Genomic DNA, 19,620 nt, shown 5'->3' on the forward strand with positions numbered 1-19,620 from the left:
TAAACAAGAAAATTTAGATAAAAGTCCTGTGTAGATGACAGAAGCCTGGGAGGAATGATTAGATTCAGAAGCCAAGGATCCTGACAGATTCCATAAATTTAATGAGCATGCTTTCTGAGCTTTGAATGGAGTCATCAATAAAAATGCTGGACCGAGCAGAGCCAAGCACCAATCCCTAGGGCTCCGTCCTGGAAACATACCACCAGGTCAACATTGAACCATTTGTGACAGCTCTTTGAAAGTCGTTCAACACATCTGAATCCAACTAATTATGCTGTCCTGTGGTTCACATCTTTTCACTTTCCTACAAAAATGTATAAGGTATATTCTCCAATAATTTGCTAAAATCTTGGTAGAGCATTTTAGTTTAGTAATCTATCAAAATATGAAATTAAGGTTCATTTGGCAGGATCAGATATTCTTCATGAGACCTTACTGGCTCCTTACTTTGTTTGATATTCACTAATTATTCCATTAATGGTCTGTCCTAGAATTTTCACAGGAATCAAAGTCAAGCTCAGTGGTCTGTTTGAGCAGACATTCTTTTTCTAAAAAGAAAAGAAAATCATCATTAGCCTTTCTGTAGTCCCATAGTTACATATTCATTTTACCACTATCTTTCAAATATCCCTCATTTGAGTTCAATGATTATATCTGTTACTTTAATTAATATGATAATAAATTTAATCAATGAATGAGAAATCATTTATTTAGCACCTATTATGTGGCAGACACTATACTGGATAAAAATTATACAGTTCCTGAACTAAAGAAGTTAATTACCTTCTATTAGGGGAGTCAATATGTATAGGTATAAATAAATACAGAATACATATACAGCCCTCTCTCCATCTAGTTCTTCCATTTGCATTGACAGATTCCCAGAAGGTGGCTAAGCACTACTCTCCCTAAGGTTTCAAAGGTGACCCTGATAAGCTAGTGACAAGTACTGTCACTCTTGGGCCCCACCAGTTTCCATTCCACTAACAGACAGACTTAATTATCTTTTTTACAAAAGGTATTTAATAAATTGAATAGTAGGAATGGCAGGTTAAAAACAAAACAAATTCCCTTCCCTACATACAAGATCTCTAGGAAGAATGGTAATCAGACACACATGTAGGGGACACATGACAAAGGATTAGCCAGATCCTGGCTGCTCAAAGTCCTTTTCTCACTTTTTTGAGTTCTCTGAAGTTTCCCTGGAGTGGAGGACTTCTGGCTCCAAGTGTGGGTGCCTTTGTAATCCTTAGCCAGGATTGTTTTTGATATAAAGTGATTGTCACTGATGTTTGATTGTGTTGGCTTCTACTGGGTGGGAGTGAGGAAGAAGGGAAAGAGGGGAGAAGAGGGAGAGGAAGAGGGGGACCCTATCTTTACATTCACAAAATAAAAAGGGAGTCCCAGGAGAGAGGGGGTTGCCAGCAACCTGGGGAATCAGAAAACAGTTTATGTTGAAGATGGTGCTGCATTTGAGTTTTGAAGGACTTTGGGGATCATAATCAGGAAAGGTGAGGAGGGAGTTCATTCTAGGCATGGGAATGGTCATGCAAAGTCATAGAGATGTGAGGTCTATTGTTGTGTATGGGAAATAAGAGCAAGGAGAAACTGCAGAGTCCACACATTCCAAGCCCTAAATTTTATAGGTGAGGAACAAGAGAGGTCATTGATTACTCAGGGTCCCACAGAGAATAAAGAGCAGAACCAGGATTCAAACCCAGGCCCTCTAACCCCAATTCTGTATACCATGCTACCTTATCTGCATCAGGTGATATGAATTAATCACAAGTAATTCTATCAATTTAATTTAATTCTACCAACTTAATTTATTGACTATCAGCTCCCTTCCTTTGGCCAACAAACACAAGGGTTAAAGCAGCTCTACTTTCTTCCCATCTACCCTCGATTCTCCCCTTTGGTTTAAAGAAACCCATATCCTTTGTTTTCCTTTGCTTCCCTCACTAACAACAGTTCCTTCTCACACATTTTTGCAGGACTCTATGTTTTCATTCATTCTCTTAACTTTTGTAACTTCTGCATTTTATAAATATATGTATATTACATATTTTCCCACTCCTATGTTACAACATAGTGATTACATATAGATAAGATTCTTTTTTTAAATCTAGGTAGCTAATCTCCTATTTGTCCTTCTGTTTGGAATTGTTTTCTTTTGTGTCCTCAGAATTTCATTTTTGAGATTTTTCCATCTCTCATGAATAGAATTCCTCTGTGGGATTTCTATTCATGAGATCCTACCTATTTTTACTCTCTTCCCTTTGAAATCTGCTTTCCCAAACTAGGGTGTAAGTCACACTACTCCCACACTACTTTCCTGTCTTCTATTACAAATTAGGAGGAGGTGGTCTCTTTCCATTCCCAAAGTTCCCATTTTTCTTGCCATTGGAGTAGCTAGTTAGTAAGTTGCCCTGTCACAGATCCAGGATAGATTCTGCTCCCTCCCCCCTACTCCCACCCCTCTCCCACCCTTGTAGTTTCCTCTACAGGATGAAAGAATGAAGAGTTCCCCATTGCTATTAATTATATCAGGTACATATGATGAGATTGTAATCTATTTCTTAAACTCTTCATTCCTTTCCATCTCTCTTCATTCCTTCCCACCTCTCACTTGGATTTCCACAAATGCATATACCTGCTCCACTCCTTTATCTATCCTGTTTTTTGTATTGTTTTATTACTTTGAATTTTTCTATTCCATTCATTTCCAAATAAATCTTCCCCTTTGCCCTTATCACTAAAACAAACTAACACATCAACTGCATTTAAGACTACCAAAAATATTCCATACCCACAATCCATCACTCCTGCAGAAAAGGGAAGAAGGTACATTTTTTTCCAATTCTTCTCTGGGCCAGCCTAGTTGTTAACATCAATCAATTTTATTGTGATTTTTAAAATATTGTTATGATAATTATATTGTTTTACCAGTTCCTCTCATTTCACTTTGTATCAGACTGTATTTCTCCAAATTCTTCACATTTGTAAATTCTTAAAGCACAATAATATTCTATCATATACATGTATCACAATTTGTTTTGCCATTTGCCACTTTATGGGCACCAACTTTGTTTCTAGTTCTTAACAACTACAAAATGATGAAATGAAAATTTTGGTATAAATTACAACTTGCTGTCATTGATATCCTTGGATACATCTGAACAATGAGATACCCTGATTTTTGTATATTTATTTGTTTTAATGTTTGTTTTAATACATCCAGAGGCATGTATTTAATCAAATTAGGTCATACTTCATTTTACTTAGGGGATTAAATTTGGGTTTTTTTGTGGTAGAACCTCTGGTTCTTCTTGCTTTTTGACTCAGTTTTGGTCATTTTTTGTTTGTACACTTGAAACCAAGCATTTTACTCTTGATACCTTTCTTGGATTTTTTTCCCTCCAGTTAACTTCTAGGTAATAACCCTATTGCTTTTCTTTTCACATCATTGTAGATACATTGTCTGATACTCAGCTTGGTGACCAAACTTAGGCAACTTCCTCCCTCCTCCATTGTTCTTAAAGTTATTTGGATTTGATTTTCAAGATGTCAGTGAAATATATATTTTGCCTGAAACTGATATATTCTGTTATCTTGGACAAGTCATTAACTTTATGAACTTCAGTTTCTTCATGATTTAAAAAATATCCATTCCAGTACAAGAATTCATTAGGTGTCTATTGTGAGCAAAGCTATTGGAAATACAAAAATAAGTCCATTGAATGAATAACAAGTCTATTTAGTGAATAAGATCAGGGTTATAATGTTTTATGGAGAAATAGAAATAATAATCAGTGAGTATTTATTAAATTCTTACAAAGTATCCAGAAGCAACATGACCTGGAGTCATCTCTCAAATAGAAACTGGAGGCCACTAAAATATAAGAATCTTTGTGGGGCTCATATTAACTTTTGTGGTCATTGTTTTCAGTCATATTAAAGATTTTCTTGGCAGACACTGGTGTAGTTTGCCATTTCCTTCTCTAATTCATTTTACAATGAGGAAACTGAGACAGATAAAGTGAAGTGACATGACCCATAGTCACAGTCAGCAAGTGCCTGAGGCTGGATTTGAACTCAGGTCTTCCTGACTAAAGGCTGGGTATACACTCTACCACCACTGAGCTGCCCAATAATATTGACTTAAAAAATAATTCATTAACAACATATGTGTTCTATCATATTTTTAATTTATTTCCCAAATACATTTCAATCTGGTTTTAGTAATCTTGTTTACTCCCTGTTTAACACCTCAGGTCTAATGGATAAGGAGACAACCTCAATGTCAGAAAAGGCTTGAATTCAAGATTTATATCTAACATACCCTGTCTGGGTGACTGTGAAGGTTATGTAACCTCTGAGGACCCTACACAGTTCTCTAAGGCTATAATTTGCAGAGATAGTATAGGACTACATTGGTAGATGGAGTTTCCTCAGTAAGGAGTTCCCTATGTCAATAAATTAAAAGCCTAGTCCCTATCTCTCTCTCTCTCTCTCTCTCTCTCTCTCTCTCTCTCTCTCTGTGTGTGTGTGTGTGTGTGTGTGTGTGTGTGTGTGTGTGTGTGTGTGTTTATGATGGGATCTGTGCTAAACACTGAGGAGAGAAAGACAAAAATGAAAAATGTCTGCCTTCAAGAAACTTATTGTCTATCATTAGAATTAACACATATACTTACAATTATGAAGAAAGTAGCTTTCATCTTTATAACCCTGGGTGTGAAATTAATGGGTCATAATTCACATACTGGTGCATCTTGTTCCTGAGTAATGCTAGCCAATCAGATTACAGATTTCTTTCTTCATGGAGGAATCACTTAATAAATTGTGAAGGACAGTAGTCTTTGCTACTGTTATGTATGGAATGTTTTGTTTTTGGCAGACTGTGGTGCTTTGATTTTAATAAAATAAACCTGAATAAAAAAGTACATATTTGGTAATTTGCTTGGGAAAGGGGAGTATACCTAAGGCATTTTAGGTTCAATATTGGAGCCAAATGAAAACATAGGTGGGTAATTCCACATTTAGCACCAAAGAGATTTCTTTTATCAGGAGGAGAAACTTCAGTAAGAACAGACGCTGAGAAGCCTTTAAGTCTGAGTTATACATCACAGTTCACCTGCCAGATATCAGAACCTTCATGAAGCTCCTCATGGTCGCTTTGTGATCAATGAGGAAGCATGGTAGGGAAAATGTTGAGATATTGTCTCTAGCACAGTTGGGGGAAAGGCCTTACCTAGTAGAAGCATTTGAGCTAAGCTTTAAAAGAGGCAATGAATCCTAAGAGGTTGTAGTGAGTAGGGAGTGTCCTCCAGGATTGGGGAGCACCTTGTTCAAAAGCATGGAGCCGTCAGTGGAATGTTACACATCAGAGCTAGAAATTTCATTGGGGAGATGGAAGAGTGAGGAGATGATTATGAAGACAAGCTTTAGTGTCAAGAGCTTTATGATTGTTATCTCATTTGATTCTGGGAAGAAGGTGTTACTATTATCCTCATTTTCTAGATAAGGAAACTGAGCAAAGAAAGGTTAAAGTAACTTCAACAGCTAGGTGTGGGGTATAATAGAATTGGAAAAAGAGGTGTTGAAGGGCTTAAAATGCCAGAAACATGCTCATCTTTGATCCTAATGGTTATTGGGAGCTACTGGAGTTTTCAGAGCAGGTGAATGACCCAGTCAGACCTGTGCTTTTAGAAGTATTCTTTAAACTTCTGAATGGAGGGAGTTTAGGAGAAGGGAAAGATGGGAGGGAGGGAGGGCCATCGAAGTCAGGAGAGAGGTGCTATTAGCCTCCACTAGGGTATGGCTACTGCTGCTGCTGCTGCTGCTGCTACTTTTCAACCACTTCAAGCTCTTTGTGATCCCATTTGGAGTTTTCTTGACAGAGACACTGGAGTGATTTACTGTTTCCTTCTCTAGTTCATTTTACAGATGAGGAAATTGAGGCAAACAGGGTGAAGTGACTTGCCCAAGGTCAGCTATTACATGTCTAAGACTGGATTTGAACTTGGGAAGATGTGGCTTCCTAACTTCAGGCTCAGTCCAGTATGCTCCATGACACCACCCAACTGCTCCTTCAGCTGTCTAAAAAGTGGAAAACAGCCCCAACAGCCAGGACCACTTGGAACCCTAATTACTCTGAGATACACTTCATTACCTGGTCTGATCCTGTGGTCTGAGAGAGAACAGAGACAGGCAGAGGACACTAGAGTGGGTTTTTCAGACTGATTATAAGAAGCACATTTTCAGCATGGACACCATAGAAAAATCAGCAGTGACTGATAAAAGTAGATAATAACTAACTGAGGAAGAGAACTGAAGAAGCATCAGGAGGAAAAGTACTTCATAACAATGGGGACTGAGTCAAAAATTCTTTTAGGAAGCTAGAAACCCCACAACAAAGTCCACGAGACCTAGTGAAAATGTCAATGGATCAATGACAGTGGTCCTCTGGAATGGTCGATAAGAGAAACTAAAAAAATTGGGTGGAATATATATATTTTAAAAGACAGAATCTAAAGGTCCTAAGGAAGTAATCAGTAAATCTAAACAAGGATCATAAAACTTTCAATAAAAAATAGGGACCCTGCATAACGAGAGATTCTTTGAAAAAAGAGAACATCAGAACTAAAAGGCAAAATTGGCAGTTGGAAAAATATGGAAAGCTAACAACAAAATTAAGATTAGAAGAGTGCATGCATGAGGATTCTAGGAAACCAAAACATTGAACTTAAAGACAGGATAATTAAATGGAACTTAAGTACTATATATCTTCCAGAATAACATTATAAGAAAGAAAACCTGAATACTATGATATTAAAAAAATCACATATAAAAAGTAAGCAGAAATAGGGGAAGCAGAAGGCTTATTACAGATTGAGAAAATTCACAGACTGTCAGCAGAAAAAAAAATTACCTCACCAACACAAAATTATAATCAAATTTAAAAGCTAAGGAAAAATAGCAATTTTGTCTGAAATAAAGAAGCATGGGGAGGAAACTTCAATTTCCAAGGAATAAGAAATCAAAGATAAATTTGTAACATGATATTCTGAAAAGCCAAAGAAATAGATAACACCTAACGAAACAATATATTCTGTTCAGTCAAGCTTAAAAATCAAAGATAAGAATTATATATTTAGTAAAAGGGAAGAATTCATACCATTCTTTCAAGAGACACTAGTAGATATATAACTAGCAATTTTAGCACTGAAGGCAAACTTCACAAAATGTGCTTTGGGTCAAGTAGCACAAAACATGCCTTTAAATCAGTTTTTAAACATGTATTACATAGAAATATGTTTTACATGATTTTACATGTATAATAAGCATTGTATTGCTTGCCTTCTCAATTGGTGGGGGAGGGTCTAAAAGCAAAGCAATTATAACTCAATACTTTTAAAAATTGTTGTTAAAAATGAAAGTTAAAAAAAGGAATTGAAAATAACAACAAAAAAATAAATATCACCTAAAAGAAAAAAAAAACCATCCAGCTTTTAAAGACAAATTAATTTGGGGATTGGATCTTAAAACTTAAGGTATGGTGCTTTGAAAGCCATCTTTCAAGACTCTGCCCTATGAGGGGAATGACAAAGTCCCCTGAATATTTCAAGGTGGCTTCTGGGTTTGGGGGTATAGAATAAAGGTACCTGAGAGGCTTGGGGAAGTAGAAAGGAAGAAAATCTTATAGCTTCCTATTTTCACTAATGAATCTTACTAACTAGATGCTCAGTTCATTTGTTTCTATGCTGTAGAAGAAATTATCATTTTTTGGGGGGGGCATGGAAATGGGGTTAAGTGACTTGCCCAAGGTCACATAGCTAAAGAAATATTAAGCACCTGAGGTCAAATTTGAACTTAGTTCCTCCTGATCCCAGGGCCAGTGCTCTATCCACTTCTACCTAGCTGCCCTGAAGGGAATGCAAATGATAATTATCAGCCTCTAAATTCTGATACTCTAGAGCAGTGATGTCAAACTCAGAAAGTTTGGGGGTCACTAATCAGTAGTAAGGATAGCTGCGGGCTATATAGTGACAGTTTTTAACTATCTTTTTGTTTTATTGTATTTTTATTTATTTTATTAAATATTTTCCAGTTACAGTTTAATCTGGTTCAGGATCAGAAGTGTTCAGGTTCAGAGGGTCACATAGGTCACAGGTGGAACTGGCAAACTTTTCTTTTAGACATTTTAGGCATTGAAGGCCAAGACGACAGTTCTAGGATATAATTATAGGTACTTTCATTACAAGAGAGAAAAAAAAAAACTTTTCCACAGATTTTTATTGATAGAGGTGAAAACATAAGAGCAAGATTTTTTTTTTTTTGTAACACAGGTCCCCTAATGGAAGATTGGGGCAGCTTTCAAGACATTTTTAAGTTATGCCTGTACCACTGGGACTTGGGACAGCATCCAAGCAGTAGGGAGAAACATCAAAACTACTTAGTGAGGAAACTGCCGGAGACAATGTGGGAACAAAGGAGTGCCAAGTGTTCTAAGAGAACTGTATTTAAGGACATGGTCATTCAAGTCTCATGGAATTTCATGTTCATGGAATTTTTTTTTCTTGGTATATTTTTTAGCCATTTTCAAATGCAAACACCCTTTTTTGGCTTCTAAGATTCACAAAAATCAGGCTGTACCTAGGGCAGTGCTCTCCTACCCTATTCATGGCCTTAGCTTCCAGAGTAACTCTGCCATGCTCCAGAAGGCCCATGAAGTCTCTAGATTCTTCATCTAAGATGTGAGGGGGCAGGGGAGGGGGCCTCCAAAGCCTGGCTGGGGGAACACCCTTTCTCATTTTGACAACCTGGACACAGGAAGACCCACAATCAAATCCAGGTGTGTGACCCTGGGCAAGTCACTTTGTTGCTTCCTTTTTTTGCCTACCTCTGTTTCTTCATCTGTAAAATGTAGATAATTATGGCATCTACTTCCCAGGGTTGTTGTGAGGATCTAACAAGGTGGTTTTGTAAAGCATTTTGCAAACTGTAAAGTGTTGTTATAAATGCTGGTTGTTACTGGTACCCCTACTCCTTAGCTTAAGACAGGTAAGGGTAGGAGGTGAGTGTGTCTTCCCTCCTCCTGCAGAAAGTGAATCAAGCTTCATAGTAGTTGAAATAAATTCACTTCAGGCTCCCAAGTGCCTCCACTATGTTGGAAGGAGAGATTAAAACAGAAGTGGTAGTTGAGTCCCTGTTTATAAACTGTTTCTCAATTCAGAGACTGTCAAGTCCATTCAGAGTTACAGCTCCCCTCACCTAGCGATGGTCCCACAAATTCTGTGGAATAAACAAGACTGACAGGAAGCTCTCAAGGTCAACCAAGCCACCCCCGCCCCGCCTCTACATAAAATTATACTTCAATGAGCTCAGAAAGTTTGTTCTTCAAAATTGCCACCCATTTGGCAAGGTTTGTCCCCCTGCCTAAGCATAGAATCAGAAAATCCATCAAGCAGCCTCCTATTACCATCCTTATCCATGTCTTGAATTGCCTTCTGCAGAAGCAAAGAAAGCTACTTCCCATGAGGGGGGTTCAAAACCCCTTCATATGTAGCTGATGAGTTCCTGTACTTCAAAACTGGAGATGGCATATGAATCATCCTGCAGCTGGTTCCATTCAATTAGAATTTATTAAGCACCCACGGGGTTCATGACACTATATAATATGCTAATTAATCAGATCATTAGAAGGCCCCAAAAGAAGAGGAGACGTGTACATTATGGAGGGGAAAAAAGTCTGTGATCTAGCTCTTGATTTGTGTGTTGTCATTTAAAAAATGATTGTATGGTACTGCTTTTTTTCATAGAATCAAATCAATTTTAAAGTTGAAAGAGACCCCGGAAGCCAACTTGGCATCAAACTGTGAAGTCCAGAACTGACCCCCTAGGTGCGTTCTTGTGGGAACAGAATCTTTGGGGTGATGTTCAGTTGTTTCATGACCCCATTTGGGGTTTTCTTAGAAGAGATACTAGAGTATTTGCCATTTCCTCTTCCAGCTCATTTTACAGATGAGGAAACTGAGGCAACAGGATGAAGTGACTTGTCCAGGGACACACAGTGAGTAAGTGTCTGAGGCCAGATTTGAACTCAGGAAGACAATTCTTTAGACCTCATATCCAGCACACTATCTACTGTGCTATTTAACTGCTTAGCAGAATAGAAACTTAATGAATGATAGTTGGCCAGCTTGATGAATCCAGAATTAAGAGTTTGTGATTGTTATACACAACAGCAAAAAAACAGTTTGAAAGCAAAAAGAATGAATTGGCTTAGTGGACATGAGTTTGCCCCAACTTTGTAAAGGAGGGAACCTTCTCTTCAGTTCTGAGCACCACAGGTTAGGAAGTGTGATAATAAGTGAGATTTCAGAGGATAACTGGACACTCAAGGGCCTGGAGTCTGTGACATCTGAAGATGGGTTGAGGAAAATGTTCTCAGAGAAGAATTTTGGGCTAAGAAGGTGAAGAGCATCTTTAAAGGCTGGCAGGGCAAGATTTTCAGTGAGAGCTTTGCAATGGAAATCAGGAAGACATGAGTTCAAATCTGGATCAAATCTTAGGCATTGACTAGCTGTGACCTTGGATGAATGACTTAACTCTGCTGCCTCATTTTCCTCATCTGTAAAATAGGAATATTAACAGGTCCTGTCTTCCAAGGTTGTTGTGAGGCTCAAATGAGTGCTTGCACATGGTAAGTGTGTTGTAGTAGTAGTAGTAATTAAGGACTGTAAGTAGAAATTGCAAAATGGTCAATCTAAGCTTGGGGGATTTGCAAGAGGGGGCGAATCCTAACAATCAGAACCCTTCAGAAGGGGGCCCTGACCTGGCTCCAAAAGCCATGGCTCCCCCTCCCTGGAGGTCTGCTGGTTGACCATTTGCTAGGTCTGGAACAGTCTATCTTTTTAGGATTGTGTTAGACCAGAGGACCTCAGATGTAGCTTCTAACTCTGAAATTCTGCAATTCCATCTTTTAGCCTGGAAGTCCTCCTCCCCTGCAGGCAGCCCATCCAGGTTACCAGTTTATCTCAGCCACAGGCCTTTGTGGCTGAAGCTGATTGGACAGGGCTCCTCCCAGGATGGAAATCACACTGTCACCATGGAGACCAGCCCTGCTGAGCATTATAATAAATTACAGATAGACCAATTCCACCAGAAAGAAGCCATGTTAGAGTTGGCTCAGACAGGGTAGTCTCCAGTTCTCTTCCTAATCTGCGGTTCTCCAATTGTCCTTAGTTCATTTGGTTTGATTAATCAGAAATTAATTAGAAAGTAACTACTATATGCTAGGGATACATAGCAAAAAATTTAATACAGCTTGCCTTCAAGGAGCTTACAGCACACACAGCACACACAGCACACAAACACACACAGTAACTACCAGGTAATTTTATGGGGATGGCAGTGGCAATTGAGATGATCAAAGAAGAATTCAAATCTTTCTGGAGGAGGTGGCATCTTAGATGAGTTTTAAAGTGAACAATGAAATTCCTCCAGACACTGGTGAGGAAAGAGTGTGTTCTATACAGGGGGGTATAGCCCGGGCAAAGACACAGAGACAGGAAATTGAGCTCTACATGGCAGGAATGGAAAGAAGGTCAGTTTAACTGGAAAATAGAGTGAACGAAGTGGATCGATGTATAATGAGCCTAGAAAGGTAGATTGGGCCCAAGTGGTAAAAGGCTTTAAATGTCCAAGAAATTTGTATTTGGTTCTTAAGGTCACTGGGAATCACTGGAGTATATTGAACAGAGGAGTTGACTTGATATGTATGTTCTGTCAGAATATCAAGTCCCTGTGTCCCTTCCTCTGCCTGGTGAGTTCTTTCAGGGCCACTATTTCATGAGAAGCTCAAGTCACCCATGCTCTGCTCCTGAGTATCCAGACTTTTCTATCTTTTCCCATTAGGAAATGTTTCTCCTATTAGAATATTATTCCTACCCTTGAAGGTAGGAAATATCGCTTTGTAATCCTGTTCCTAGCATTTAGACCAGTATCTGACATATTTTTGCTATTTAGTTGTCTCATTGTTATTCATTACTCCATTTGGGGTTTTTCTTTGGCAGAGAGAAACTAGAATAGTTTTCTATTTCCTTCTCCAGTTCATTTTGCAAATGAAGAAATTGAGGCAAACAGGATGATGTGATTCACTCAGGATCACACATCTAGGAAGTATTTGAGATCAGATTTGAACTCAGGGAGATGAATTTTTCTGATGATGCTAGATCCAGCTTTCTATCCATTGCACCACCTGGTTCTTCCTAGTTCATAATAATTATTTCATAAATGCCCCCCCAAGCTCTCTGTCTCTTTCTCTCTGTGTCTATCTGTCTGTCTGTCTGCCTCTCTTTCTGTCTCTCTCTCTCTCTCTCTCTCTCTCTCTCCTCTTTCCAGCTAATTCATTGGAGAAGAGACTTGAGGCACAGAGACCAATTAGGAATATACTGCAATAGTCCAGTTTAAGATTGATAAGGGCTTAAATTAGGGTGGATAGAAGATATTGTAAAGGTGGAAATGACAAAACTTCCTCCAATTATTTATATAGGGCTAAAGAAAGTGAAGTATACATGAATGGGAATATGGAGCTTCAGAAGAGGATTGAGTTTTGACTAAAAAGTTCTGAGTTCTGTTTTGGACATGTTGAGTTTGAGATATCTATGAACATCTAGTTCAAAATGTCTGATAAACCATTAGTAATGTGGAGCTGAAGCTAAGAAGAGGGACACCGGCAGGAAATAAAGTCTTGGAAATCATCTGCATAGAGGTGGTAATTAAAGACAAGGAAGTACTGAGGGGACATGGATCATGATTTAGCCAAGGAAACTAAGGGGTAACACTTAAATGGGTAGAAGAACCAGGAATAATTAGTGTGTGACCAAAAAAGAGAGACTACCCAGAAAAAGAGGGTAGTCAACCCCCAATTTAAATGCAAAAGAAGGGCACAAGCATGAAATCTGAATTGGCAGATTCATTGGATTGGCAATCAAGAGACCACTGGTACCTTGGAGAGTTCAGTGTCAGTTCAGTAGTGAGGGCAGTTTTTCTGAGGAAGGGGCAAGAGACAGAGGATCATGCTCAGAGGGCCAAGTCAGGATTTTTTAAGGATGGAAACCCCCCTCCCCACCCAGGGTTTTTCAAGGCAGCAGAGAAAGACTTAGAAGGGGGGGGGGGCTTCTTCTAATGAGGCTTCTTTCTTTTATTCCTACTGTCAATATGCCCTTGACTCAGTATGGCATTCTGAAAACTGTCTTTCAGTCCTGGGATCTGTGAATGCACAAAACTGCGGCAAAACCCTTACTTGTTTACAAAATGCGACATTCTGCAGATGAAAATTGCACCAACAAATTTGTGTGCATTGACCTGACTGGGCAGCAGGCGGCAATCTTGCCTCACATTTAAGCTTTGTTTTTAGTGACTGCGGATGTACAGCTGGTTTCAACCAGTATTCAGAAACCTTTACTATTCTAAGCAGGTGAGAATCAAATAACAAGATCCTGTGCAATTTTATTAAATTGCTTCTCAGTTTTAAGAGGCCCCTGCTTTTTAAAGATTGTTATTTTTTTCAATCAAATTTGGTATGATGCTTTTATTGAATGTACTCTGACGTACTTTAGAGGGTTGAGGGGATAGGGGCAAAATGAGAGACTGTTTTTCTGCACCATATTATGTTCCTACTTGACAAGCCAGGATATTAAAGCACAGCAGGGTATATTGATTAAATCTGGAAACACCAAAGTCATATGGTGAAAGTAAAATTCACAGCCTATTTATTTGACAGGATCTAAAAAATTATGATTACAATGAATCGATGCCAAAAGTAGATGAAAAGAAATAAAACTATGCAGCAGAAGTGATAAGGAGTTTGGAGACAGGCTAAAATAAGAGTAACAAAAGCTCATTAATTTAATATTGACTAATTTAGAAGTGTCAAAAAAGGAAGCACTTGTTATTCCTAGGTAACTAGCAGGGGCTGATCACTTTTTAAGAGGAAGGAAACAATTTTTAATAATGTTCTGAGAATAGGTTTGTTTGTTTTTTTTAACCACACACAGAATCTTTCAGAATCTCAGAATGGAAGAGTGTCAGAGACCATTCTATTTTAACCAATGTCCCAAACAAACAAATCCCCTATACACATGAGTTATCTGCTCTTTCCTTTTAAGATCTGTTGACAGTGAGGAACCTCCATTTCAGAGGCAGTCCATTTTTCCTCTTACAGAATTTGAGTTATTAAATTTATTTTCCTCCCTTATATATAACTGCATCCTAACTCTCTGCAATCTCTCCCAATCATTCTGCTTTCTGGGGCCAAAAAGCAAAATTCTAGCTCCTTTCCTTTGAAATACTTATAAATACCTCACACTCAATTCTTCTCTTTTCCAGACTAAATATCCCTAGTTTCCAGGCTAAATATCCCTAGTTTTTCAACTAACCTTTGCATGGTCTTGAAATCCTTCACCAACTTGGTGGATGCTCTCAATCAAGCTTATCAATGTTCTTAAAACATAAACCCAGAAGTAAACATAAAACTCAAGGTTGGTTCTGACCAGAGAGCAGAGCCATCTTCTCTCTTGCCTATCCTGCTACTCCCATGTATCTTAAGAATGCATTAGCTTGGTCTGTGTCGTTTTGACCAACCTCTTAGGATTTTCCTTTGATTGCAAGTGAGGAGCTATACTTATCTTCCATTGCAACATTTTTCCCTTGAAGAATACATTACACTCAGTCACCAAATCCAAGAATATAATTTGAGGAATGTTGTTAGGAGTAAAAATTAGTATTGGACTTGGAGTAAGTCACCTGGGTGCCAGAGAAAGCCATTCTTCATCTATAAAAGAAAGGGTTGAGTCCAGTGGTCTCTAACATTCCTTCCAACTCTGAGTCCTGGGATACTTTGAACTTTAAAATGACTCTCTAAACCTCAATTTCCTCTCATAAAAAAACAGAGATAGTAGTGTGTGTATTGCTTGGGTTTAGAGTCATTGTGAAGATAAAAAGAGTTAATTAATGCATAGCAAATGTTGTGTAGACTATGAAATGCCATGCAAATGTAAAGGATGATTAATGCTTAATACTCAACCTATATTTATTACCAACAGGGCTGCTGTTCTCTATAGACAAGAGAGTCCACTTGTAGATGATGCATTAAATAAAATAGGCACAACAGTAGTAGTGATAGTTTGCCTGACAACAGCATGTGGTGTCCAAGTCTCCTGTATCTGTTTTTTTCCTAATATGAAGATTTTGAAAATTTCTTATGATCAGAAGAGGATTAACAATTGAAAATTGTAAGCTTTATTCTGAATGATTGGTTGCCTGTCTAATATTTGCTAAGTACATACACATATTAGCACAACATCATGCTCTATTATTCATTTAAAATCAAGGAGTTCTGGAACTGTTCCTTCAACCTAGAAGGTCCACTTCTCCACTTAGATCTACCTCAGGCACTACATCATGGCATTGAGGAGAATGTCATGAAGGCTATACAAGCTTCAGTAGGGTCAACCAAACTGTAAAGACTGTACGTATTGGCTCAGTCATGGAATAGATGACAGCCTTCCAAGGTCCAGCTTACCCAAATTTAGAGAGGCTGTGATCAACACTGATGGATGCAATACCCACATAAGCAAAATCAAGACCCTTGGAGTATTAAAACATGCAGAGTCTGGTATAAAAACAGTTGTGATATAGTCCAGGAGTATCAGATACACAGCCAGCTGAGTAGAAGCAGATTAAAATTCAATTGGGAAATATTTAACAAAATCAATAAAAATACAGTAGAGCACAGGTGGTATTAATCAGTGGTTTTCTAAGTCAATCTGTTGCTTGCAGGGATCCCTATTAAGTTTAGTAGCCCTGTTTCTATTTGAGTTTGATATCACTGATGTAGACTACAATACAGGAAGATATTTGGACACCCACCATTATACAGTGTTAAAAATGGGAAAACTTCCAGACCATAACTTTATTGTACAATTAAGGAAATTTAGACCAAGAGAAAGGAAGTGGCTTAACAGTAATTCACAGGGGAAGGGAATGATTTATTGGTTAATTTATTATTTTCAGTGTCAAATTATACATAATTGTGGGGATTTTTTATGCTTTTATTAAACTATAAAGATTCTGTTGGGAAATAAAAGATAACAATCTCCTTTCTATTTGTAACCACTGGATGATTTCCTTTAATAAAGATATCAAGGTCTAGGACCTAGCAGTTGAAGGGGGTGGCAATCTTTTTGTAAAACTTGTTGACAACTCATTTGCATGTTTATCTTCTCATTACAGTGGGAGAAACTACAGATGACAACAAGTGAAAGGAGAAAAATAGTCTGCTCTGTCACATTCCACATTATTGCTATCACTTGTGTCGTGTGGTCCTTGTATGTGTTAATAGATCGGACTGCTGAGGAAATCAAGCAAGGCAATGACAATGGTAAGTCAGAGGCTTTCTTTACTAGTGAATTTAAGAACATAATTAATATGGTGCCTGCTGGTCCCCCTGACAGTCTGAGAATGGCTGCTCAGGGTCAGGGTGTACTGCAGGTCTGACGCCACAATGCCCTAGAATCAGAACCATGGTTTCACTCATTCATGCAATAATCTTTAAAAATTGGAGGATGCAAGGAGTTCAAAGCCAAGTCAAAGGAAGTAGGGTCAACATTCCTCCCATAGATCTAGGGTACACCCTTCTATAATGACAACAGGGAGCAAAGGGAAAATTTGATCATTACTAGGGAATACACATGGAGGAACATACATAGAACTAATTCATATCCAAGATACATGAATGAAGGTACAAATTACAGCTCCAACGATGTAATTATTCTTACTTCTTCTCTCCTCAAGCCTCTTGTTCCCCCCCCCCCCCAAATTTTTTTCATCCTCTCTACAAAGGACTTATTTCATACTTTAATAAGACAATTAGAACAATTTCCCATGAGCTCCCTCATTTCACTCTACATTTTAATACTCTGATGTCATTCCTGTTTCCTTCTTTACTCCAAAATCTGATAGAGGTGGCTCTTCTGCTCTTCAAAGTCAAAGCTCTACTTTTAATATAAATCCCCTTCCCTCCCATCTCCCCCAGTCCATCTCTTCTTCCCTATCTGTTCCTTCTCTATTGACTACAGATACAATTAACTCTCCTACATCCTTAAAAACACTCACTATAACCTATATTCAGAACTATGCTTTTAATCTCTCCTTTCTTAGCTAAATTCCTTCAAACAGTTACGTACACTTTTTATCACATCTTCTCCTCTTACAGACTATCTTTTCTATATTTTTCTTCCAAAGTTCCCAGTGATGTCTTAATAATCAATGATCTAGTCCTGGTCTTGATCTAGTCCTATCTTGATTTCTCTGTAGCATGTGACATCACTGACCATTCTCTTTTTCCTGCATAATCTCTCCTTTCTGAGATTTTGTGCATCCTTTATTCTTCTAATCATCCAAATCCTGCCCCTAATTGTGGGTGTATACCCAAGAACCATTCCTGGATCACCTTCTTCTTTCTCTCTTCACTCCACTATAGGTTCCATTGCCACACTTACATAAATGACTCTCAGATATTTTAATCTATCCCTAATTTCTCCTGAGCTCCATTGTTGTTGTTGATCAGTTCTGTCTCATTCTTTGTGGTTCTATTTGGGGTTTTCTTGGCAAAAATGCTTAAGTGGTTTGCCATTTTCTTCTCTAGCTCACTTTACAGATGAGAAACTGAGACAAACAGGGTGAAGTGACTTGCCCGGGGTCACACAGCCAGCAAAAATCTGAGACCAGGTTTGAAGTCATGAAGATGTCTTCCTGATTCCCAGACAGTGCTCTGCCTACTGTGCCACCTAGCTGCCTTGAGCTCTATTTCCACAATTCAAACTAAATAAGCATCTCAAGATCAACATTTCTGAAACAGACTTGTATTCTTTTACTCACAAATCCACCCCTCTTCTCCACTTTCCTATTCTGTGGTGGGCACTTTCATCCTTTTAGCTTACTGAGTCCCAAACTTTGGCATTATGTTTCACTCCTCATTTTTCCTCAATCACATTGAATCCATTGCTGAGTCTGTTGCTTCCGCCTCCACATTTCTCCCAGCCATCCTCTTCTCTCTTCTCCCACTGCCACCACCCTGGATAAAGCCTGTGTCATCAATAACCTGGTATATGCAACATTTCTTAATTGATCTCCCTGACTGAAGTCACTCTCTCTCTCCATCTCCCAAAGTGATGTTAAATGGACTCTGGCATACAAAAATCTTAAACTGGCTACCACTTTTTAGTATTAGACCTTGATCTACTTCACTCAGTGACCTAACCAAACTGGTTGTTTTACAATTCCTCTTACACAAAATTCCATTTCCCATCTCTATGGCATCTCCTTCATGTCTAGAATGTAATTTTTCTGCCTCTTCAAATCACTAATTTCTCTTAAAGTCCAGCTCAAATGTTACCTCCATCTCATTTCCTGATTCCCCTAGCTGTCTTTATCCTCCACAATTATCTTGATTTATTTTGAATATATTTATATATGACTATGTTGTATTCCCCTTACAGAATGTAAGCTCCTTGAAGGTAAGACTTGTCCAGAGAATTAAGGTCAGCATCTCATACTGGCTCAACCATACTCCTCATTTTTCATCCACAAACACAGCCAACCCAAAGCATCCAAAGGCCTTTACTGAGTAAAGGATTAAAACTAGAAAAGGGAGAGAAAGAGCATCACTGTGTAATCTCTGCCTGACTCAATTGCTCATCTTGATTACTTCTAGTTTTAGCTCTGGGAATACCTAAAAGAAGGACCTGAAGGAAAAAATTCTACTACTTAACAGGTTGGTGACCTTGGAGTCTGGCCTCGGTATCATCATATGTAAAATGAAGGGTTTGGAGAGATCTCAGGGATGAATTTCAGTTCTGGATCCAGTGGACATTATGCTAGCATTTGAACTACAGTGCTATTGTTATTATCACCATTTTACAAATATGTCAACAAGGGCTTAGATTTGTTTAGGAAAGTGCCTATGGAAGGTAAATTTCTAATTGAGAATTGGAAGAGACTTTTAATGTAGTCCAACTGGTCAGCCAGGAACCTGGACCCCAGGAAGGTAAAAACCCATGGTCACACCAGTGGCAGCTGCTAAAAGTGAAATTTGAACCCAATGACACCTTTCAAAGAATGGAGCTCATTTTTAAAAGAACAGTCTATTAAAGCTATATTTTTTTAAATGCAAGAAAGCTCTAATCTCTTTCAATATTACCTTTTAGGGTATTCTTATATAACCTGATGGAGTATTTCAATTCCATAGTTCTATACTGTAACTGCATTGAAATTATAAAAACTGAAATCTTATCAGCATTTGGGAAGTTCCATATTTCTTAAAGGTCTTGTGATAAACTGCTAACAAGAGATGGAAGAGGGAACCAAGTCAGGAGCAGGGCTAGAAAAGGCCTTTTTTAATTAAAAAAAAACTTGCATTTGCTTTATAGGATAGAACCAAGATGGAGTTCCTATGGCTTCCCAAGTCTGCTTTTGCTGCAGAATGTATGGAACAGATACTGGGATAGGGGTGGTAAACATGAGACTTGGGTGAATCCATAAGCTAGCTTACCC

At 38.3% G+C, this 19,620-nt stretch overlaps 1 protein-coding gene across 6 annotated transcripts in view; it reads left to right on the forward strand.

The window, feature by feature from the left end:
* Window positions 1-19,620, forward strand: part of MARCHF1 (membrane associated ring-CH-type finger 1) — a 663,738-nt gene that overhangs the window by 621,520 nt on the left and 22,598 nt on the right. For all 6 annotated transcript variants that reach the window (XM_074229019.1, XM_074229017.1, XM_074229018.1 and 3 more), the window contains one exon: window positions 16,300-16,447. In XM_074229019.1, coding sequence (XP_074085120.1) covers window positions 16,300-16,447 — 148 coding nt within the window. The remainder of the gene's footprint in view (window positions 1-16,299; window positions 16,448-19,620) is intronic.

The sequence above is a fragment of the Macrotis lagotis genome, chromosome 3 (assembly GCF_037893015.1).
Source record: "Macrotis lagotis isolate mMagLag1 chromosome 3, bilby.v1.9.chrom.fasta, whole genome shotgun sequence".
In the NCBI taxonomy this organism is placed as follows: Eukaryota; Metazoa; Chordata; class Mammalia; order Peramelemorphia; family Peramelidae; genus Macrotis; species Macrotis lagotis.